Raw genomic sequence first — 24,550 nt, forward strand, 5'->3', positions numbered from 1 at the left:
TTATCAGAAGACTGCAGGATATTTAAAAGTGGGAGGTAGAACACAGGGAATTTCATGTAATGACCTGGGACCTTTCAACGTTCTACGTAGCTGGTGTTAAAAACAATCGAAAGAGGATTGAGTCTGGGCATCAAACGTTTGGAAAATGAAGCGGCCAATGCCAAAGGCCAGAGATGTAGGCCAGGACCTTTACTGTGAAGATAAGGAAACCATTCCTGGGCTCTCTGCTATACTTCTGTTATGATTCTTTCCCACACTATCAGCATAGAAAAACACAAAATGACTGGAAGGTCAGTATGAGGCTGGAGTCATGCTGTGATCTTGTCAGAGTCGCAGGATTATGATGGAAGACGTTGCCCCAAAGGTTTCTACCACGAGGTGAACACATAGTAGTCAGAGATCACATTTAAGTGGATTATACACACAATCTACCTTCATGTCACACAAACCCCCAAATGGCTTTTTTCCTCTTAGAATTCTTGTATAAAGAAGCTGAACTAAACTGATGTGTGAGTTAGCCAGGGTCAATGCTAAATTTAGCAACTGGAGAGCAAAAACAGTTTCAACTTTCCAGTAAAATCCTTTTGTAAGCAATAGCTTTATAAAATGTCACAAACACAGCTGTGTGGAGGGCGCAGAGAGATTTGTACCTCTGACCACGAGACTGGCCTTGGGGAACTTTCAGAACAATGATGCCACCCTGGAGTGAAATTTTTAAAACAAGGGGGAGGGGAGGGGGAAGGGGAGGAGGGGAAGGATGGGATAAGCAAAAGCGATGTCTTCTCATTAACCTAGCCTATCGGAGCACTGCCCCAAATGTCCATCCACTTCAGTTCATTTGGAGCGCCCGCCGGGGTCTGCAAATTCCATCTACCAGTCATAAAGTGTCATCAATTAATCTTCCCTCGGGTCCAGCTCCTATCTTTGTGTTTATTCTCCCTCTACAGCCAACAACTCTTCATGGAGGGGTCCTTAGAGGTCACAAATCTCACTCCTCAATTTATAAATGGCAAGAGCAAACAAGACCTAGAAAAGGGAAGAGGACAGTCATTCGGTGAATTTCAATAAGCATTATAGAAAGTACCTGCCAATCACCGTAGAAGATCTGGTGTGTTTTCTGGAGGAGATTATCAAGAGGATGAAACCTCCAGCTGACCCAAGAGCTGGACCCTGGCAGTCAGAGGCTCTTCACCCCTCCTCTCATCCAGGTAATGTATGCTCCGCCCACCATTCCCACACTAGGAGCAAGGATGCAGCCTTGAGAGAGCAAAGTGTTGCTGAGACCATCTGGACTAGATTCTGACTGAACCCTGTGAAGGCCTCTATGGAAACTTAAAGATTCTGGGGGGCAGGTACGGAGATCTACTCCTCCTGCAGCCACCCAAGACAAGCCTACCCTCAAATATAAGTTCTCTTGCTTATTAAGTCTGCCACCTACCAACCTGGAGTCGTCTGGCCCTTTCTTCAGCCTCTTGCCCTCTGTGTACAGGGGCGAATTTCAGATTTCACTCGGGAAGTTGCCCTGGTTGTGAACCAAGTGTTTTATTTTTAATAATTCTTATTATCACATGAAATGGAAAGCTTCTTTGCATTTATTCATTCCCATAAATAAGGAAGAGCTTGGCTCATGATGACAGATATTTGCTTCAGTCTTCCAAGCACAGCCTGTGTTGAGGCTGGAAGAAGCAAGGATCACAAACGAACTTGTTTATTTCAAGATAGCTTTGACAGTCATAACCAAGAAATGCCATCTTGCCCCTTGGGGCCAGCCCTTAAGTCATCACTAAAATCATGTCTTTAATTTACTGATAGCTGGTTTTACAAAACCTGGTTTAAGAGTGTGATTTCTATGAAAAGATTTATGAATGTAACTAATAAATGTATAGGTTTATAAAATGTAAATGGTAAGATTTTATAGAGGTTTAGTCAAAGTTTTAACCAATGACCAGAAAATTTTTAAAATACCATCACATTACAAAAAAACCTAAATTAAAAAAATACAGTTCTAAAAATACAAGCTGTTCTATTTACATGTATTTCACTTTTACATCAATGCCTCTGAAAGATCTATTACAGTTGTTGGTTACCTATCATTAGTAGTTAATTTTTAAATGTAACTAAGTTCCCAACTGCACATTTTTTTTCTTTCAAAGACAATACCTCTCTCCCTACATCTTGAAAAATGAGTAGTGTTTTGCTAATAGTAGTAGTTCTCCTACTGCCCATTCCTTTGAGCTCAGGGATTAAAATAAATTTCTTTAGCATTTTGCCGTATTTGCTTTAATTTTTTGTTGAAATATTTTAACATAAGTTACAGACATATTTCACTCCCTAATACTTCAGCATGTGTCTTTAAATAAGGATATTTTCTTATATAATCACAATACCATTATCATACCTGACAAAACTTATTAGTAATTCTTTAATACCATACTCAAAAATCCCAAATTGGGGCTTCCCTGGTGGCGCAGTGGTTGAGAGTCTCCCTGCCAATGCAGGGGACACAGGTTCGAGTCCTGGTCCAGGAAGATCCCACATGCCGCGGAGCAGCTGGGCCCATGAGCCACAATCACTGAGCTTGCGCGTCTGGAGCCCATGCTCCGCAGCAAGAGAGGCCGCGATAGTGAAAGGCCCGCGCATCGCGATGAAGAGTGGCCCCCGCTCACCGCACCTGGAGAAAGCCCTCGCACAGAAACGAAGACCCAACACAGCCAAAAATTAAAAAAATTAAATTAAAAAAAAAGCAGCTCATTAGGAATGGTTTAAAAAAAAAAAACCCAAATTGCTCCAAAAATTTTTTTTATAGCTGGTTTGTTCAAATAAGTATCCTCTGAAGGATCATGGATAGCATTTGCTCATTATGTAACTCTAAAACACCTCCTCCCCACTCTTTTTGTACCATGGTATTAATTGTTGAAAAGTCCAGACCAGTTGTCTACAAGATGACCTGCCTCCTAGATTTGTTTATTTCCTTATGGTGCTAGTTGTTTGTCTAGTTTCTGAATTCTGTATGAAGTAGAAGGTGTAACAAAAATTTGAATAAACTCACTACTGGCAAGAATACTTCATAGGTGATACTGCTACTTCAAATTTGGTCCATTTCCTATCCCAGCTGGAAACTTTCCCACAATGGTCATCTCTCTTCTCCCAGGATCTGTCAGTGACAGAAAATTAACTTTCTCTAAATGATCCATCTACTCTGCTGATGAAAAGCTCTGAAGAAAAGTTTATGCCAGGTTCTGTTATTTATGGTTTACCTTTTAACTAAATGAAGATCCTGTATAAAGCACAGAATTGAATCTAAATAATAAGAATAGATACTAATATCAGAGGCAGAGTGGCATAGCAAAAAGTTCTTAATTTTGGAAACTGACAAATGGTTTCAAATGTTGGCCCTGCCCTACCACTTAATTGTCTTTGGACCTTTGAACAAGTTATCTAATGCCTGAATTGTGCTTTCCTTAAATGTTTAGAGTTATTGTGAGGCGTAAACAGGTTCATGAGTAAAAGCATCTAGCAAGAAGATCTGCACCAGCAAGTATTCAATAAATGTTTGCTGGGCTCCCCACATATGCCAGTGCAATAAAGATTTTTTTAAATGACATTCTGCAGAAATGAATACTCTGTGTGTAAATAGATGGATTTATAAATCTAAAATTGAGATTATTTTGGAAACAGAGGTAATTAATCTTAGATTGTGAAAGCCCGAAAGGCAGGGAACAGCCTCAATTCTGCATTTTACAGATAAGAATGTAAAGTCAAAGAAACAAGGTTTTGCTTCTACCCACACTTAGCCCCCCCTTAAGCATCTGTGATAAATTGGTGGAACAGAAGATGGCAGATGAAAAATGTGCCTTCCCTTCCCAAGCCACATTAAGAATCCATTCGTCCTGAAAAGAGAGGGAATGTGGTCTAGAAATGCAAATATTTTCATCTCAGCTGCCATGCCAAATGAAGGCTAAATGTGTCTTTAAAGATCTTTGAAAATCAATGCTTTTATATGGGAGATTAATATTTGAGTTTTCTGAAATTTCTTCATTACCCTAAACCACACAGACCCAGGCATATGGACTCCCTGAAGTTTGATGAATGTCAGGACCCAAGTGCGGATTGAAAACTGCCAGCCCACACTTAGAAAGCCAGGGTCACACTACATTAGTATGAGTTCAGTGCCATATGGCAAATGCCCCAGTTTATTAAACATGCTGCTTTTGAACTTAACTGCTAATAGGGTAGCATTATAAAATGGGCATAGAGAAAGAAAAAGAATTAGTTACAATTTTTATAGCTTGATTTCTACCATGTATAATGTGTATTTTCTTAAAAAATGAAAAAAAGAGATTTTTCCAGTTAATTAACAGAAGGTAGAACTTTAGAGAGCTTCAGACATATTGCAAATAATTCTCCATTGGCGAATATTTATTCTAAACAAGGTTTAGATCATACATTTTTTACCTAATGAAAACTGCAGCATAAGAGGTACATTTTCAAAACTGGCTATTTTTCTCAGAGAGGAGCATTAACTACATCGATTCAATCAGTTTAAAACTATATACATATTTACCTGATATTAATAAAATAACAGGAACAGGAAATAATGTCCATCCCCTTCCTTTAGCATAGGTAGTAGTTAGTGCTCCATTTCATGGTAAAAAGGTTTACCTGCAGATAAGAATATGGGGAGTCTTTCCTTGACCCCCAGTAATGACCAGATGGGAAGTGGAATAGCCACACAAGCAGTCCCTTGGGTGACTCAAAGGAAGGGGTTCTGGAGAGAGCTTATAAGGATGGAGTTCAGTCCCTTCCCCGAAGACCACCGCTGAGGTATGGTGCAGCAGGAAGCTCCCTGACCCAGCAGCTGCTGCTAAGCACAGCCTTCCTTTTCCTTCCCGGCCATACTGTCCAAGGCTGAACTCCAAGTCAGGAAATTGTTCTCAGCAAGGTAATGATCTGATCCAAAATAATCAGCACTTAGCTGTGACCAGCCAATGGGCTTAATCCTTCCAGGAAGTGTTAACAAAACACCCTAACGAAACCTCCAATTCATGATGTGAAAGCAAGTGTGTGTGTGTGTGTGTGTGTGTGTGTGTGTTTATAAGGGGTTGGTGAAGAAGTCACTAGGGGCTCTTCAATGAGCCCCCAAAGCCTCCTCCCTGTTTGCTCACATCTCCACCTGGAAGTTAAATTAGCCACATATACCTGCCTCTCATTTTCTCTGAAATAACTTTGCACAGTAATTTCAGGGACATTCTTATTTTTAAAATGTCTGGTCCCATTTGGCTCCATCCGCTCTGAGACCAACCTTTACTTGCATCTTTGGATCTTCCATTTCAGATGAGAAAGTCATACAGTCCAGAATAATCTACTCTTGAAATATGTAAAAGCATGTCCCATCAGAGAACTGGAATCCAGTTGAGTTATAGCTTATGAATTCCCACAGCCCAAAGAAGTATATGTAAGTAACATTAAAATGATGACCGCTGCCTTGAGGCATTTTATATTGTACTTGAAACATTATTTTAACCAATCTTCTGGGCTTCAGAAGGACAGAGGGTTAGCAGGTCAATGATTTGCTTATGTTTCAGACAAGAAAAGGTATCAGACTACATCTCATTTCTACTCACCTTCAACAATGTCTGACTTACCAGCCCTAGGTCTACGGTACTGATAGCAAACCCAAGTACTTCCTCTTCCATATCCAGGGTGCATGCTGCTGTCCCAGCATCCCAAGCTAGAATCCTGAGCATGTCCCTGAATGGAGCAGCTGACATTGTATGCCCAATGCCTAACTAATGATTGTGGACAGGAAAATGGTTATTTTGACTGGCCTACACCAATCAGGGTGCATGTCTGAAGCTGGGGATGAAGTAATTTCCCAAGAAGGACACAGATTATATGGAGGATAGGTAGATACTAGTAGGAAAACTGGAGAAAGGGAAGAATGAATACTGGTTGTTTGCTACATAGACATCTGGCCTGAAAGACAACAGCAAGCCCAGGGCTATATCTACTGAAAATTACTGTTGGGATTACTAATAAGAAAATAGTTTCCAGATTACAAACTAACAAACAACAACAAGATTCCAAGGCCAGTATGTTTCTTTTATTATTATTATTTTTGTTTTGACTTAAGATGGTTGAATGATTTCATTTTCATTTATAAGCATTACAATAATTCCCATGCAAAAACCAAGACCGTATATGCCTAATTTCAATCAGCCAAAATCTAACCCGTGAGACTGGACATTCAAGATCAAAATCAAAATGTTGCTTGACCTTTCCAGTAGTAGACATCACGGTCATCCTTTGAGAGATCGGCAGGCCCCTGACCTCCCAAACACTACAGTTTGCCATGAGTTCATACCAAAACAGGGAGCCGATCGATGCCTTGCAGCACCTAAACCTGGCAAGTAATTTCATTCATGAAGACAGGACACCTCTACACCAAGGCTGCCACCCACAGTTATCTCCTGGCTCCTGCTCTATAGAAAAACCTGCTTTTGAACAGGCATGGTATCTTCTATTTGGGGACTGATATTAATTTTTCCTTCCAGTTTTCCTCAAAACTCTCAGTAGAAGCAAAGAGACTTTACAAAAAAGCCTACCTCTATAATGTCAAAAGAAATACAGTTGACCCATGAATAATGCGGGGGTCAGCGGCACCGACCCCTGTGAGGTTGAATATACATATATAACTTTACAGTTGACCTTCTATTCACGGGTCCAAATCCATATATTCAACTAACACAGTTAGTGGAAAAAATCTGTGTATAAGTGAACCCATGCAGTTTAAACCCGTGTTGTTCAAGGATCAACTGTACATACAAAGACAACTACTTTATCAAGTATGTACTTTCCCCAGCTTCAGATAAAGTCACTTAGCAGATATAAAGCTTTAAAAATTTCTCAGTAAGATAGGAACCAGGAATATCAAGGAGGGCAAAACAGGACCCCACAATTAAAGAACTAAACAAAGAATCATTCTATTGATTAAGACAAATGGGCTAAATGAAGAAATGATAGCATTTCAACAGTGGATGTCAATTTATATTGAAATACACGCATTGGAACTCCGACAATGGCAAAAATCTCATTAGTGCAAATAACAATTATAATGGTATATTCTTTAATAGGATTTAAATAAGGCTTCAAATAATTACACACACTAAAACTACCATTTGGAAACCTTAATTCTATCTGGAAAGTTGTCAAAGACACCCTTCCAAACCATCCAAAGTTCTGATTTAAGGACAATTACATTCAATGAAGTTGCTCCAAACACAATTTGTAGCATTATCACTTTCAAAGTCTACGTTGTTTGGCAGAGAGGGAGAAAATACCCTGGCCACTGGTCGAAAGAAATAAATCCAACTAACGTACCAGGTAGTTCCCAGGTTCAGATGATTTTCAAATACCTGTGGTGATGAACGCTCATTAAAAAAAAATAAAGACAAAAAAAGGAAAACAAAAAAATAAGAGAATCCTGAAGCATGAGAAAGAGATCTGTTTCCCTACTCCCATGAACAAAAGTATGAAAGCACAAAGTATGAAACAGAAAAAAGTGAGAGAATTCATGGGTATTTTCATCTATGGCTCAAGTTCTCCTTAAAAAAAACAAAAACAAAACCAAACACCAAAACAATGTGTAATAACTACAAAAAGTAAACAACAAAATCAGAGGCAGAATATGAAATAGTAATATACTGTTTCAGAGCCTGCACCATCCTGCAGAACCAGGAAACTTAAAATGTGTTCTTAACAGATCCAATCTAGGCTGGATATGTAAAAAACGGAAAGACGGCATCACAAACCACACTACATATTATGAGAGTTTTAGAACCCGAGGGGAAAAAAAGGCAGCAAAAACGCTCAGAAAAATTTATCATCAATTCTGAAATGGGGCCTTGTCACATCGTCAGGGTTAATGAAGACGGAGATCGACTTCCCCGGGTTCTCAGTCACTAGTTGCTGCAGTTTTTTGGCCAGACGGTCATCGGGCTGGTTGGGGTCCCCTCCGTCGGACTGTGGGGAGGGGATGCTAGTGGTGCTCCCTCGTCTCTGGAGCTCCAGTGTCAGCCGGTTGGCTGCCTTGACGTGCTCGATGGCGGTGCGCAAGTGCTCCGCCGGGTCTGAGCGGACGGAGGAGAGCTTCCGCGCGTGGAGCATGACCGTCTCCTCGGACAGGTGCTCCAGCATGTTGCACTGCGGGATGAAGTAATTGGGACACATCTTGTTGACCAGACAGTGTTGCAGGTCATCGATGAGGCCCAGCAAAAAGTGGGCTGCATAGTCTTCTTGGGCCAAATAGTTGGCAGGAAGTCTGTCGCAGGCCCAGAGCATCATGCTCCGCAGGTGATAGGGGCTGATAGCCTTGGGCCGGGACAGGAGTTTAATGATGATGGCTTTGCAGGCCTGGTAGGTCTGCATGAGGCTGCTGGAGATGCACTTCTTCAACTGCACCTCACTCCTGGCAAAGGACAGCCGCCACTCATTGTCCTTCTTTCCCTTGTAGGAGCAAGCAGGCACCAGGTAAAACCCACTGATGACTTCTTCCTCAGTGATCTTCCCATCCCAAAAGTGGTTCTCCATGAGCCAGCTCTGGGCCACCGCCGGCCAACCCTTGAAAGAGACCACCGGGACAATATCGTACAACATGCGACTGCTCCCCACACCCAGAATGATGGAGATGATGGTCCCATTCTTTTCTACCTTTTCCACCTTTGGCATCCCTCGCTGGGGTTTCTTCTGTATCTCTGATAGGACAATGCTGATGGAGTCATAGAACCAGTCAGCCACTTTGGTTGGGGAGAAGAAGTAGTTGGTGGCACCATTGATGTGATCTACGATGGTGCAACAGTCTTTCCACTTACTGATCGTCCCCTCGTCAAAGAGCCGAAGGCTCAGCCAAGAGTGGCACAAGGCTGAATGGCGCATATCCAGTGTCACAGGCTGATTACGGTCATGAAGCTTCAGGGCTGGCACCAGAAGAGTGAAGTCCATATCATAGTCGGTCCCTCGCGCGTAGACATTAAGCTCATCTAAGTCCAGGTCTACCACGCCTTCCCGGACTCCTCCAGAAAGCAATAGATACTCATTGGCCACTGGAAGTTTTTGGTCCAGCTTTTGCACCATTCCTAGAAACAGAAGGAGAAAACACTATTACAGGAAGCACAGATACCAGAGTCTTATGCATCAATCGAGAATGTGCTGAGCTTCCAAGAGCCACTATTCGTTATCAATACAAAACCAGATCTTAGGCTGCTGCACAGACCCAGCCAACAGTACACTGTTCATTTTCATCGGTGCTAGAATCCATCCTTTTCCAAATGGGAGAATTATGCAGATTCTTCTCTCATGGTGAAAGCAGTATCGTTTTCAATCATAAACCAGGGCTCCTCTTCCCCCAGTCATCACCTCGGTTAATGGCACTGCCAACCACTCCGTCACCCAGGCTGAAAAACCTTAGTAAGTTTCAAGTCTTACTTGCCTTTCTACTGCCAAATCTTATCTATATAACCTCTGCCACATTTCTTGTTCCTTCCCTGTTCTCCATCTCTGCTGCCATCATATAACGCCTGGCTCTTCCATCTCTTGCCAAAGCTGTCTCCCTCCCCCACACCCTCCCCCTGCTTAAACTTTCCTCTGTTCCGATGATTCTCAATGTGGGCTGTGGACACTGAAAGTAAGACACTTTCAGAGGACAGTGAGGTCATGACTCCTTTCATAATACTAATACATTATTTGCCTTTTTCACTGTGTTGACACTTGAGCTGACATTTAATGGTACAAAAGTAAAGGAGGGCAAAATCGCTGGTGCCTTAGCATTAGTCAAGACAGTGGCACCAACCGTACTAACAGTCATTTGATTCTTTTTTATTGGCGTGCACTAGCATTTAAAAATTTGTAATAATCCAGTTTCACTTAAAATCCTTAATGGAAAAGAAAACTGGATTAATTTTGTTGAATCCCAACTTTCAAACCTCCTTTTTATGTGACAAAATAGGAAGTAACCATAAAGCACTTCTGCTGCATACTGAAATACAAACTCTGTCTTCAAGAAGAGCACTCATGTTTGAGTTGGAGGCTAAATGAGCTGCTTTCTTCATGGAACACCATTTTTAATTTAAAGAATTACATATAAACTATGGGTATTTAGACTTCAGTATGTAATAGACATTTTCTTAAAAACTGAACAGATTAAGACTGTCTTCACAAAAACAACTGAAATATTTATTGCCAATGAAAATATCAGACCTTTCAGGAAAAAAACCATTATTTTAGAAAACTTATCTCCTGCACCATAAACTTAACATCTTCCCAAATTGTATACTTTTCTAATGAGATTGGTGGTGATAGGACAAATGTGACTTTTAGGGATGATATTACGAGCTCTTTGAGAGTGAGAACCATGTCTCAAAGGTGTATGAAGCAGCTACAGGGGTCTGCTCCCAGCAGGCACACAATTGAAGCTATGACTGAATGACAAAGGAACAAATAGATGAAATTAATAGGCTTAGATATGAAATACATAAAGGCGAGACGGAAATGACTGTTCCAGGACCAACATACAAATTTACCTTCCCTGCTTCCTGTCTTTTTATTATGGAGCTACCTGTGCTTCATTATCTGACAAACTACCAGCATCACTCCGTGACTTATTTAACAACTTTTCCTGAAAGATTGAAAAGAATGACACAAACTATGATTGCATTAGTCATTGTGGTTACTTTTAATCAGCATAGTTTTTTATTCATAAGGCAATACCAATGCAAATAAATAAACCAGGTATATGTGTCTATGCTACCACTATATTTCAGAATCTGACACTCTTAGAAAAATGTGCTCTTTTTCATTCTTTAAAATCCTATTTTCCAAACAACAAATAGCGAACGATCACTTTCTTTTTAAAGCAATCGATAAGTTATCCAGCATTAAAGAGTCAACAATTCATCAGAAAGAGAATTCCGTGTACCTGATTTTTTTTTGGGGGGGGGGTGGTGCTGTTTCTCACACTCCCTGCGCTGTAATGTGGCACCCAGACCCCTCTTCAATAAAGACTTCTTGTCTCAGCTGCTGAGGCTGTCAGTGCTGTCCCTTAAGGATGGTCTGACCGCAAAGAGCCACCTCAACCAAGACCGTGGGCTGTGGTTAGGGTTAGGGTAGGAGGTAAACATCCCGTAACCAATCGGTGTGGAAGTGCCCCAGTTCAGGGTACTCTGACGAGTCCCCGGCATCCAGAGTTCCCACTGGGGCCGGCTGAGAAGGACACCACACTTCTCCCCCCACCTGATCCTGCTTCCGCCCCCTCCCCTGCACAGGTGCAGATCCCAAGGGTGCTCCTTTGTAAATATCCTCACTCCATCTCAGGGGCTGCTTCCTGAGGAACCCAATCTAAAACACTACAGACTAACCCAAGCAGCCTTCACTACAAATCAGCAGTGAACAATTTATTTTCCTTTTAAAAGGAAAGTGGTTTTTAAAAGCCAGACAGCAACCAGTGTGGAAATTGTAACACCGAGAAAAAGATTCATTGCTCAGTTGTCATCATGTTTCAGTATTAACCTCATCTTTACAAAGTAATAGCTACTACCACCACAAGTTTTGGCTGTAGCTCTAAAAGGATAAGGTGGAACTTTCAGAGTCCCGAGTAGGTGGTGAAAATCACTTTTACTATTTTACAGGCTCACATGGAGGTATAGATACTTTCAAAAGGAAACATTTGATCTTGAAATAATTTACTCATTATTTCATATATTGTTTCATTCCACCATCTGGAGCGCCCCAAACATACATGGGGAAAACCGTGACATGCTGGGTTGTAAGTAGTAAATAAGATCTGAATTGATTAGTAGTATTGTTATATGGACACTACATTATTGTCCCCTCTTAGGCATAAATAACTCAAAATTATATACATCTTTTTGTCCTAGACAGGATCCAACTGGCTCTGAGCACGCTAGCCAGAACCTGTCTACACAACCAGAATAACATGTGTAGTAATGGGCTGGGGATAACTTGTTTACAAACGTGTCACTGAACTTTGCCTTGGATTGCCACAGTTTTGTTCGGATAATTACGGGTGAGAAAAAAGCTAAAATTCCTTTCTGCCCTCTACTGGATTAAAGAAGAAGTTTTAACATATTTTCACTTGTTAGAATATTCCTCTTTCCTCTCAATTGCTGCTCATGCACCTAAAATGTTGGCCCTTCTTTCAAAAGAGCCGTATAAAGTATTTGGCTAAATTCTAATATTCAGGGGTTAGGATAATGTTGGACATTTCTTATTCCTTTAAAAAGGGCAGACAGAACTTGAGTAGTAGTGAGAATATAGCTGAAGCTCATTTGCTAAGCTCCTAGGAGTTAGAAACAAAATCCCTAAGGCCACACTGTTCCCGAAGCTGATCTCCTGAGACCTCCACATTTACATTTAGCCTGCCTGAGCCCATTAGTCTGCAGTTTTACAGATTATCTGGTAGCACAAATTGGAGCCTTCCCCCAGAACTACACAAACTCAAAGGCCCTCCTTGAAAACTTTCCTGGGCTAAGTTTAAGTAAAAATCAGCTGACATTAGCTATCATCCCAGATGGGTTGCCAGGCAACTAAAACACAGGCAGGGTCTGAGAGGGGAAAAAAATTCTACTGTACACTTTGGCTGTAGGCATTAGTTCCAACAAGTGCCATCACTGAACTGATCCAAGGTTTTTTGTGTAATTACAGGAGATTTTTGTGATATCAGGTGCCTCTGGCTGTTTAGCTATTAGTAAATTACCGGAAACTGTGAGTGGGAACAAAAGAAAGGCTGAACACACACCACTGAGCTTGTTAGCAGCAGAGAAAAGGAGAGATGGAGCAGTAGCTTATTCCCCTGGGTGGGTCTCTTCTTTTCAGGGAAGCACTGGCATATGTTTGCTCTTAAAAACACAAAGCAAAAGTGCCTCCCAGCCTCCCTTCCTGTAATTGATTCCTTGATTTCAGTTTATTTCGTAGTATCTGCTTATGAAGACCTTAAAACTACTGTTTTAGGTTCTGGGGCCCCAAGTTTAAGGAATGAGTTCCCTATCATCCACTTAGTTCTTTGCTGACTGCCTTTAGAATATCAAGTGAAAAACTGAAGTCTGTCCTGGACTCCCCTGTATTCTAGTGAACAAAACTTTATCACATTCTGTTGAATTCAGATTACTAATTCCCATCACTCAAACATATAATGCCAGCTGGTTGACACCAGAGCACAAGAACTAAGTATCATTTGTCTTCTCCCATCTTCACAGCTTCCCTGGAGTACATCTATGAGAACTCAATTAGTAAATAGATAAGTGAAATTTGTACTTATATAGATTCCTTTAAAAGAAAGAATTCTTAACTATGTTGAAGAGATAAAGATCTATCAAAGAGATAAAGCTTTTACATCTTGTCATTAAAACTACAGAATACATTTTATCTCTCTCTATATCTTTGACTATGTATATAAAAAAGATTTCTATGTAGATAAAAAAGACCTGAATAGCTCAATAATATTCATTGTTTCATAAAAAAAGTATTACCTTTTTCACCTCAACTCCTGTGAAACACCAGTAACAGTGCCTTTATGGCACTGATCCTTAATAGTAGGAAGGGTACAGAATGGGATGATTTTGCAAAGTCCTTCTGTGATTTTGATACATTCCCTTAGGGTAGCAGTCTCCTTAGCTGTTAATAAACAATATAAACCTTCCTGTAAAAATATTATAATCTATGTTTCAAATATTTCTGTCAAACTTATTTGATATTCTGAACAACATTCTAAAAAGTAGGCATGGCCATCTTCTTCTAAAAAAGTCACCAATCTATGAGATTTTTAATGACTTCAAATTGGGGAAAGTTTTTTCATTTTCTTTATTCACAGCCAGAAATCATCTATATGAAGTCCCTCACTTTATAGGTGAAAAACTGAGTTCAGAGAGGAGAAATAACTCATTCAAGGTCACACAGCCCTGGGGACAGATTAACAGCATTGCCTTTAATTCCCACATTTGCTGTGAAGGTCAGAGTGGCAAATGCATACGGTTCTCCCTATGACAATGACCCGACTTGACATGAATGTAGAATGGCTGGGAAGGAAAGTAGCAGAGGTCTCAAGGCAAAGTGCCAGCTTTGCACTTTTGCTGGTCAAAGCTTTCGTGTGACCTTGGACCATCAGCAGAACATGCCCCATCATGCACATTTATCAGAAGGAAGAATGCACCTGATCTGTCTTACAAGAAGCTACCCCTAGTCCCAAATAAATACACTATAAGACACAGGAAATACAGAAGTAAGACACCAGTGGAGCTTCCTAGCTTTTCAATTATCTGCTGAGTGATCATTAATATTAACAATTTTATAGTATGTTTTATAAGTCAAAGAGTCTGTTTTATTTGGCATAACTTCTGAGACAACTGCAGGTAATTTTATTTAAACTTTTTAGAGACCTGATTAATTCACGTATGGTAATAACCTACTGACCAAATATATATAGTAATAGGACTGATTCAAAAGATGTCTCCTCGAGGGGATTCCTTCCCTGTCTGCCCACAGAAGGCAGAGCACTGCCTAAATGAGCTCCAGAGACGGGCGTGAGCCGTGGTTATCAGCTTGGACCCCAGAGATGGGTATGAAATGCTAATGCTGCTGCTGCAGCCACCAGAAAAAAAAAAAAAGATGCCTCCTCAAAGAAGTCTTCCTTGATCTTTTCCCATCTTGACACTAATAATGTCTGCAAGAACACTGGAGTCAGAGCAAGACAGGCTCGGGTTTGAATCCTGGTTTTGTCATTTACGACTTAAGTAAGCCTGACAAGTTATTTAACCTCTCTGAGCTTCCAATTCCTCATCTATTCAAAATGAACAAATAAAACCATAAAACTGCACTTCTAGGGTTGATATGAAATGTCTAAGCACACTGTAGATATTTAGTTCATTTTCCCCATATAGCCTTCCCTTTCTCCACCACCTATAACACTGGCTTGGCCAAACAACTCCTATTCCACAGAGTTGATAATCTATCTGAAGCCTCTAAGCATGTGTAAGGCCTACAGAACACGTTAGATGAAGGGAAATGAATGGAGTATCCTCTCCTCCAGCCGCACCCAGACTGAAGCTAGCCCAGGGATGCCTCCTCTGGCGGCTGCCATTGGGTAGCATGGTGCACAGCCTGGCCAGTAGAAGGCGGGCTGGATTCCAGCCCTTTCGTGTTCCCTCAGAACAAGTGCCCTGCAAAATGAACAACCTATACACCCCTGTGAAGGACCTTGATCTGAATTCTTACCCTAGCACTTTCTACACCTATAATCATAGTGGGTTGTATTCGTGGCTTATTGTCCCTCCTTAATGAGATAACAACATAAAGCATTTGGCACAGTAATTGGCAAAGAGCGTCAGTAAATGAAAGATGCTCTCACAGTCAATAGTCTATGAGCTCCTGCAGTCAAGGTTTTACTACTGCAGGGGCTAATACAGACTTTGGGATTAGACAGCAACTGTGGGTTGGGTGCATCATTTGGCTCAGTCAACTTGACTACATCATCAATCACAAATTGGGAATCATGAGATTTGCCATATAATGTAATAGAAAATACTATCAGCATATCTCTATAAAATCATCCAAAAGTCAGGTTGGAAAAAAAAAAACCTCTTGAATCTTTCATTATTTTCTTTCTTAAAAATTAAAACTCAAGTTCTAAAAATTGGTCGGCTTTGGCAAAGTTTACTAAGCTATTTTGAACAGAATGAGCATGAGTGAGACCTGGACTCAAGTCCGATTCATCCAGGACCAACCTAATTAAACATTGTGGGCCTAGGTTTCCTTAAATGACATTGGGGAATAACAATTAAAAGTTTGCTGGGTGGCCATGGGGATAAAACAAGAAAATGCACACCAAATTACTTAGTGTGTGGTCTGGTACTCACTTGGCAGTCAATAAACAGAGGGTTCTGGGCATGTGCTCGCATTAGCAAAATATTTTTCCCATCCAATAAGTCTTGCCCTTTTCCTCCTTTTAGTTCTTAGGATAGTTTAAAAACTCATGGTTTCTGCCAATCAAGACTTATTGGCAAGACTCAAAGGAGTGTCTCATTAGCCCCACCTAGCAGCCACCTACAGCTACAACAGGGCATGAAAGATAGGTTGTTAGTTTAGAAAAGGAGTGATCATTTTAGAAGGCTCATTCTTGAAAGATAAAAACAGTAGCAAGTAAAAAGTAAGAGTGATGCCAATACAGTATCATAAGGCTACCTAAGGATACAGAAATATACCAGTGATGACCAGATTACCTCTCTCCTGATCTTCAGAAGCAGCAAGAAGCTTCTAATGGAGATGTTCAGCATTAAGTCAAATGTACCCTCCTTCAGCCTGTGACCCAGCTGAGTCTGGTTTGTATTCCTTTCTCATTTGGGGATGTATATGCCAACGACTTAATTACTCTGAAACTGGAAGGCTGGGTTTGATGGGTGGGGGGGAGGCTCTAGATTTTAGAAGAGGAATAATGAAGGAGGCCAAGGCTGGGAAATTGCAAGGATGGTGGTGGGATTCAAAACTTGGGTTTGATTTATTCATGCATGTGACCCATAAGTATCAGTGCCTCCTCTGAGCCAGTACTATGCCAGATACTGAAGACACAACAGTGAAAAGAAACACACTGTCCCCACTGCAAGGTCCTTATGTAGAGGGAGAAAGCCAGTTACATTTGTATCAATCAGGAGAGATGTGATTATGCTGAGTAACAAACCTAAAACCTCAGTGACTTCAAACAACAAAGTCTTATTTTTCATTCAGGCAATGTGACCATACGAGGTTGCTGGCTAGGGCTCTTCTTTCCTTCATCCAGGACCCAGGTGGCTACAGTACCCCTCATCTAGAAACTCACAGGCCCTCTACTGGAGGAAAAGGAAGCCCTGGGGGATCTCTTTTCGGCAGCTAAATGCCTTGGCCTGTGAAGGACATACGTCATTTTCATTCACACATCACTGGCCAAAACTAGTCCCACCCAACCCCAGGGAAGAAACTGGAGTTCTACCTCATGCTGGGAAAGCAGAGAGCCAGAAATATTTGATAAGCGGCATGAACAACTCCCACACTAATCAAATAAGCACACGCGAATGAACATATAATTATAAGCTGAGATAATAACTCTGAAGGAAGTGAATAAAGGTCCTAGCCGAAACACAGAAGAGGATGAGGAGGACTGCAAATTGTTTTGCCTGGAGAATGAAAAATTCAAGAAGACCATGAGATCCATCTTCAAATATGTGATGAGTTACCCTGATAAAGGAGAAACGGACTTTAGGATTCCAATAAGTAGAAGGTGTATACAGAGGAAAAAAAAAAAAAAATCAGTCTAATCTGTAAATGAAAGGCTCGTCTATCTAGTAGAATCTTCTAGCAAGGCTGCCTGTGGAGGGAGTACATTTCCTGTCCCACGAAATGACCAATCAGCATTTTCAGCAGGGTGACGACTAAAAATACTAACATGCGATGGAGTCTGAGTATAGGTGTCCTTCAAGGTGGCTGCCTGTCACCAAAGCCTCCTCCTGCTGAAGGTACCACGTAGACTGCTGTAGCCACCGACGGCCGTGCAATGTGGGCCCCATAACAGGTGCAGGAGGAAACCCAGGGGAGCATTTAGTATGTTCAAGTGGAGGAGGCTGCTCTTCCCTCTCATCTGTTTTACTCTGTCATTTCTAATCTGCAATCCAGCTACTATCACAATCCTCCAACCAACTCCGCCGATTTTACAAGAAGAGATCACAGTAGTAGCAATAACGCACATCAGAACAAAAGAAGGACTGACTTTACAAAGCACACTTTCAAAGTATGTACATCTCATGTCAAGGGCTCTCTGAGAAGGGCACAAACATTGATTGGCTCTACTATGCATTAAGGCATAGGCTGAATGTCTCACCTATGTCATTTCCTTCTATCCTCTTGGCACTTCAAAGTAGGTCATCCTGTCCCCATTTTACAGATGAGGAAATCAAGATAAATAATAGTCGAGTAAATTGTTCATGGCCATAAAAACTGAAATGGGATGAAAATTCAGGTTCATTCCATACTCTCTTCACTATCCCAGTGATGCTTTCCAGCATTAAATGGGCTCTCCTGAGAGGATAAATAATTTAATATCTGTGGACCTTTAAAATTGCCACATGAAACACTGTAAGAAACAGTTAGTGGAAGCTTATTTCTCTGTCCAAAAATAAAACAAATTCTATTTTGGAGTAAAACGATTTTTAAAGCAGATTAAAAGCTCATTTTAGCCATCCCTGGGAAATGAAGTATTATAAGCAAAATGGGTCAAGGATTATAGGAAAGACAAGATTACAAATGACTTAAAAAAAAAAAAAGTGAGCATCTAGTGCTGTGACACACAGCCATGTGTGCATGCACATGTGTGTGCTGCATACTTAACTCAGACAATTCTGAAAGAGCATTCCACAAGTATTTTAATTCCAAGGGCACCCTTGGAATTCTTTCAGGCCCCCAAGACAAACTCTGAAAATGTTCCTATATATTCAGATGCGTAGTTTAATTTGCTTACTTTAATCCAACAGCAAAGCCTAAATTTTAAAGTCCTATCCCCTAAGTTTTTACTACTAGACTGGGGGGGACAGAGAGTGGCCGAGAACATCATTACCAAGGGAAATACTAACCACAAAGCCAGAAGCTGTTACTGAGTTCTAAATCTTTTTCATTTGTGGACACAGCAGTATCTACCACCATCACTTTTTTCCTCTGTGCAAAACTCACCTCAGGCACACTGAGCCACGGGGAGCGAAACATGACGAATTCTGTGCCTTCTCTAAAAAAAAAAAAAAAAAAAAAAAAAGCAACCCAAACCCAAATCAAACTTAAACAACCTAACTGTTATCCTGAGTCTCAATAAGAGATATGCCCCTTGTGACTCAGCAGCCTGAGAAACTATGTCACTGTTGATTAAAAAGGGACTCCACAGTGTAGAGTAGTGTAGCTATGGTCTACACGACACACTCAAGAGTTGCTACATTAGCTCAAAAATGGTTGCAATTTATATAAAGACCCAGCTAATGGATTTTAAAACTTCACTGGCTAGCAAAAGTCCTGCCTTAAAATTAGTTTACTTTGGAAATGTTCATACAGAAATGTAGAGAAAATAGTATAATGAATCACCATGTACCCACTACTCAGCTTCAACAATTATGCTTGCCATTCTTGTTTCATTTATTCACAAAGTTTTGGCTGTAGTTCTTTAAAGCAAAGCCCAGATATTATACCATTTCACCCATAAAACACTTCAAAATATTTGTCTCACAAAACCTTTTAAAACTGTAACCATGGGCTTCCCTGGTGGCACAGTGGTTGAGAATCTGCCTGCCAATGCAGGGCACACGGGTTCAAGCCCTGGTCTGGGAAGATCCCACATGCCGCGGAGCAATTGGGCCCGTGAGCCACAACTACTGAGCCTGCGCGTCTGGAGCCTGTGCTCCACAACGAGAGGCCGTGACAGTGAGAGGCCCGCGCACAGCGATGAAGAGTGGCCCCCGCTCGCCGCAACTGGAGAAAGCCCTCGCACAGAAACGAAGACCCAACACAGCCAAAAATAAATAAATAAATAAATTTAAAAAAACTGTAACCACCATTTTCATATCTAAAGAAGATTTAAAATGATTACTTATTATTACTATTATTGACTTCACTGATTTTACCTTTTTCCTAATATGCATGAATATATGAGTGTGTACGTGTAGGACAGGCTGTTGATGCCCTGTTCCTGCAGCCATTGGTAGGCAGTTTCCTGTGAGATGGCAACTTCCCTCCTTAAGGCCAATGATTCTGCTCCTTGGCCTGAGGGTTATCTCTGCTCTGGCACCACTGGGAAGTGCAGGGGAGTTCATGCAGGAGAACTTACTTTAATCCAGCAGCAGGGGAGGGCAGGAATCAGCAGACAAGTGCCCCGCTTCCCCAGACTCTGGTGGGACAATTCTGAGTTCTACACAACTTCCCAGAGGGTCCCACAAGATCAATCTGCTCACGAACAGTCCCTTAATTGGCTTTTCTCCCTTCTCCGTCTCAACTGCTCTACTCCCTCCCTCGTGCTTCTCACAATCACCTCCCAAGTGAGCTATCACATCAAGAGTTTACTGGAATCTTCAAGGGTGAAAATTTTCAGTGATATACTTGGATTGACACTGTCAGTCTGACACTGTTATTTCCTGACATGATGAGACCCCAGAGCCACTATATCTGCAACCAAGGGACTCCTATTACTTACTCAGAAGAGATGGAAGGGAGAAACTAGGAGCCCGTTAATAAGCTGACTATAAACTACATGGTAACTACCTAAAGGCATCTCCTCTTGTCCTCTGAGAATAATTTAACTCTAGGACATTTTCCAAAGCACCAATTTGCAGCCAACAACCTTAGCCAGAGATTTTTAAAAAGCTACTATATAATTACAGTGTGAGCTAAGATCATAGTCTAATACCTGATTTTTTTTTTTTTGAAATTTTTTTTTTTTTAAACACTATAGTTATAGCTACTTTATTTATTTATTTATTCATTTATTGCTGTGTTGGGTCTTCGGTTCGTGCGAGGGCCTTCTCTAGTTGCGGCAAGTGGGGGCCACTCTTCATCGCGGTGCGCGGGCCTTTCACTATCGCGGCCCCTCCCGCTGCGGGGCACAGGCTCCAGACGCGCAGGCTCAGCAGTTGTGGCTCACGGGCCCAGCTGCTCCGTGGCATGTGGGATCTTCCCAGACCAGGGCTCGAACCCGTGTCCCCTGCATTAGCAGGCAGACTCCCAACCACTGCGCCACCAGGGAAGCCCCTAATACCTGATTTTTTTAAAAAGATTATAACAGTGCATTTTTCCTTTGATGCCCAAGAACAGACCAGGTAAATAAACGGATTCCGTCTTATAAAGCAATTCCCAATAACTGCCAGGAGGTGGCGCCCACACTCCATTCATTTACTAAGAGTTTTTGGAACCGAAGTCATAAAATCCTCCAAAGAAAGCTCTAGGGAAACAGGCTTAGCAAAGGGCTAAGACTTGATAAGACTATATTAAAGCACCACTTCGGGGCCTATTTGCCCTCAGCGACTCAAAACCTTGTCTTTTGGTCTCCCAGAGGAAACCTGGTCATTCAGGAGCTGACGTGCTCCATCTAGGTGGAGCCCAGGCTGAAAGATGCTTTGTCTGGGCAGGCAACATGGTTGGCAAACGATTCTTAAGAGTATATTGAAGACCTTGTTGCAAAGTACAGTTTCAGCTCTCATCGGTTGCAGCTGAGATGAAAACAAAACAAAAAAACCATGAATAAAGCTTCAGGTGCCAGGAATAAGGGAGACAGAAGGCAGAGTAAACAGTTTTTGATGGTATGAGGTTTAAGGCACCGCTCTTTCTGCAAAGCTGTTTCATTCTGACTACAAATAACACACTCAAAGATTTCAGGAGCCAAGATGGAATCGATTTTTTTAAACCTGGCTTCAATCAATAAATAATCCAAATAAACACTGCCTTACTTTGTGTGATGCTTTGCAGTTCCCAGATCCTTTCCTCATTTGTTCCCAGCAATAATGCTGTGAAGAACACTAGAGTTCTCATTGTACAGGCATGGAAGCTGGCTCTTGACAGCTAAGTGACTAGCCAAGATTAGTGTACAAAATATCCACAGAGTTCTTTGGCCTGAACAAGATTAAAAACTAGTCTGATCACATACAACTATTTTGAAAGAAGGAAGGGGGTGTTATTTGGGTTTTTTACCAGGTTATCAATTTGTTTCTTACAGAGTGAGCAGAAAGAGAAAGAAAGGGCTGAAAATGTAAAGCTTGCTCTGCCAGAGGCAATCTATGGATGATAAACCTAGAGGTCTGAGTTACGCCTAGACTGACTGGGTTACTGACAAAATGCCCCTCTTTCCTTAACTACACCTGCTAAACAAACACACATCATTCCTAGAAAATAATTCGTCTTTAAGTTTCAAATAATGAGATACCTAAAATGAGTAATTAATTTTCCACATATTGTTATATCACCTATTATTAGCCATGACCCCCTTGTCTATATTGCCTTTATCTTCATTTAACTTGAAAAAAAAAAGTTATTTCATTGTACTAATACCCTCAATCAAGTTTCCAAACAACAAAGTAGTAACATCCTAAAAATCTGCTACTTCAAAAAATAGCATCTCAGGGGCTTCCCTGGTGACGCAGTGGTTGAGAATCTGCCTGCTAATGCAGGGGACACGGGTTCGAGCTCTGGTCTGGGAGGATCCCACATGCCGCGGAGCAACTAGGCCCGTGAGCCACAATTACTGAGCCTGCGCATCTGGAACCTGTGCTCTGCAACAAGAGAGGCCGCGACAGTGAGAGGCCTGCGCACCGCGATGAAGAGTGGTCCCCACTCGCCGCAACTGGAGAAAGCCCTCGCACAGAAACGAGGACCCAACACACCCAAAAATAAATAAATAAATAAATTTATTTTAAAAAAAAAATCTCAGTTAACAAGTCTTAAAAGTTTTTCCACTGTATAAAGCTGGAACATTCCATACAAAAGTTCAGATTAGTACAATTACACCCGTACCTAAAATTTAAGGAAGGATGAGGGGATCAAATAAATATTTCCAAGGAAAACAGACCTGGAAAAAAGTACTGACAGCCTGACACACTAATAAAGAGCAGAATCTACTTCTGAGCCACAACTGTCTACCTGATAATTACTTTCAATGACTGGATAAAACCATACTTTATTGTTTGAGCTTGAAAATGTTCACATCAAAAGAAGTCAGACTTAAAAAACAACTAGTCAAAAAGCCCTGTGCAGGAGGTTGACATTTGCAGTTTAAGAGCATTAGTAGATCATTTGAAAGAGGGTCAAATTGTTGCAGTGTTTTTAAATCCAGGCTGGCACAATAAAAAAAAAAAAAGTCGAAGAGAAAGTCAAAAAGGGAGTCTCTTCATGCTGACAACTGCAAGTGATACTTTGAAAATGGCTTCTTTCGCCTACTTTTCCTCCAACCATCCAAAACTAGAGCAAGAGTCAGTGGTATGAGGATGAAAAGGGAAATTCAATATTCTAGCCAGAGATTGTAAACTACAATGGCGGCTAAGAAAGATACAAAAGGGTTTGGAATTTTTTTTTTTTTTTAAGCTTTATACTGTTGAAGGATGTTGTTTGAATCAGTTGCCAATCTGATAACTCTTGGACTCCAGGGGATGAAACTGAACTTGTGTGTACCCTGCACAAAGAATGGGAATGAATCATAGATTACTGGGGACAGAAATGAATTCCAAAGTTCTGTACTCCAACTGTCATGGGACAGAACATGTTGCTAAGGCCCAAAGGGCAAAGGTGACACAGCACAGCACCTGGCACAGGTACTGAGAAGCAAACGCAAAGCCCTGACCCTCAGGCAAGAGCTCTCTCCACTCCATGCCGGGATCACTAACCAAATGGTGGGAAAATATGGGTCCCCCCATCCCACCCCAGAAGGACTGAAGCATAATCTCTAAGGAGTCATATGTGTTTTAAACTAGCAAATTTTTAAATGCTTTTAAAAATGGAGACTGCCTGCTCCCTCCCTCAATTTCAAAGCAGGAAGTTTTGTTACATGGACTCAAGAAAAGGCAGAGCTGTCTGGTTAGAGGAAGGGGTTCACTGGACCAGTGATTCTCTAAAGTCTTCAAGAGCTGAGATTAACCACCCTTCAAATCAGGAGAGATACAACTTCGGTGGGACTTTGGGAAACATGCCAGTAATTGAGATTCAGGAAAGAGGAGACATCTCTCATGCCTCACACCTGGGGAACTCATTTACATCTCCAACCTCCAAGTTATTCAGTTTGCTTTAAATGAAAAGGATATTTTTGTTAGATTCCTGCCAATTATTTTTTCAACCCCTCTAACTCCCTCTACCCATCAGACAGTGGCTGATTTTTGTCTTCTGTTCAATCTTAAGCTTGGACAAAGCAACTGTGGAATCAACCGAAATCCTTAAGGGTACTTTGCCCAGGCACCACCCTCGCTCGGGAGCACGTATGTGGGTGGGGGGGTATCCACTGTGGGGCTGACTTGGCAGCCCAGCCATACACCTGTGGCCATGGGCACAATCACAGCTCAGTCCTTGAAATCAAAGATCACATCGTTTAGACAGAAGTGTACAATCTCCAAAGCTATCAACCGCCCGGGAGGTGAATTTAGACACGGTGGATTTAATACAGACACCCATATGCATACTGTGTCCCTTCCAAAAATCCAGTGAGATTAGGTTTTATAGTGAAGCGGGAAAAAGACTAAATGACAAGCATTCTTTTAAAAAGTAGTGCCAGCTTGAGAGAGGTCATTAAAGGACTCAAACCCAAGTGTGATGTGACTGTGAGATGTAGAAATCTCATTTTAAGGTCGTTACAAAAATGACATTTGTGCACTGACCCAAGTCTTGTCATGAGAGTACCTTTCAGATGAAAAATTCCATAAATTCATTTTAAAAGGGGGGAAGGGTGGCTTGGGGAGAAACCCTCGAGCAAAACCATAGGACATTTTCCATGTTTCCACTAGAGGTCGTG

General features: G+C 41.4%; 1 protein-coding gene across 3 annotated transcripts in view; it reads right to left on the minus strand.

The window, feature by feature from the left end:
• Positions 1 to 7,109: 7,109 nt before the first annotated feature.
• MB21D2 (Mab-21 domain containing 2) overlaps positions 7,110 to 24,550 on the minus strand; it is a 110,823-nt gene continuing 93,382 nt past the window's right edge. For all 3 annotated transcript variants that reach the window (XM_007195191.2, XM_057545936.1, XM_007195192.2), the window contains one exon: positions 7,110 to 9,134. In XM_007195191.2, the coding sequence (XP_007195253.2) occupies positions 7,870 to 9,134 (1,265 nt within the window). In that variant the 3' untranslated portion in view covers positions 7,110 to 7,869. The remainder of the gene's footprint in view (positions 9,135 to 24,550) is intronic.

This window comes from Balaenoptera acutorostrata, chromosome 4, assembly GCF_949987535.1.
Source record: "Balaenoptera acutorostrata chromosome 4, mBalAcu1.1, whole genome shotgun sequence".
Lineage (NCBI taxonomy): Eukaryota > Metazoa > Chordata > Mammalia > Artiodactyla > Balaenopteridae > Balaenoptera > Balaenoptera acutorostrata.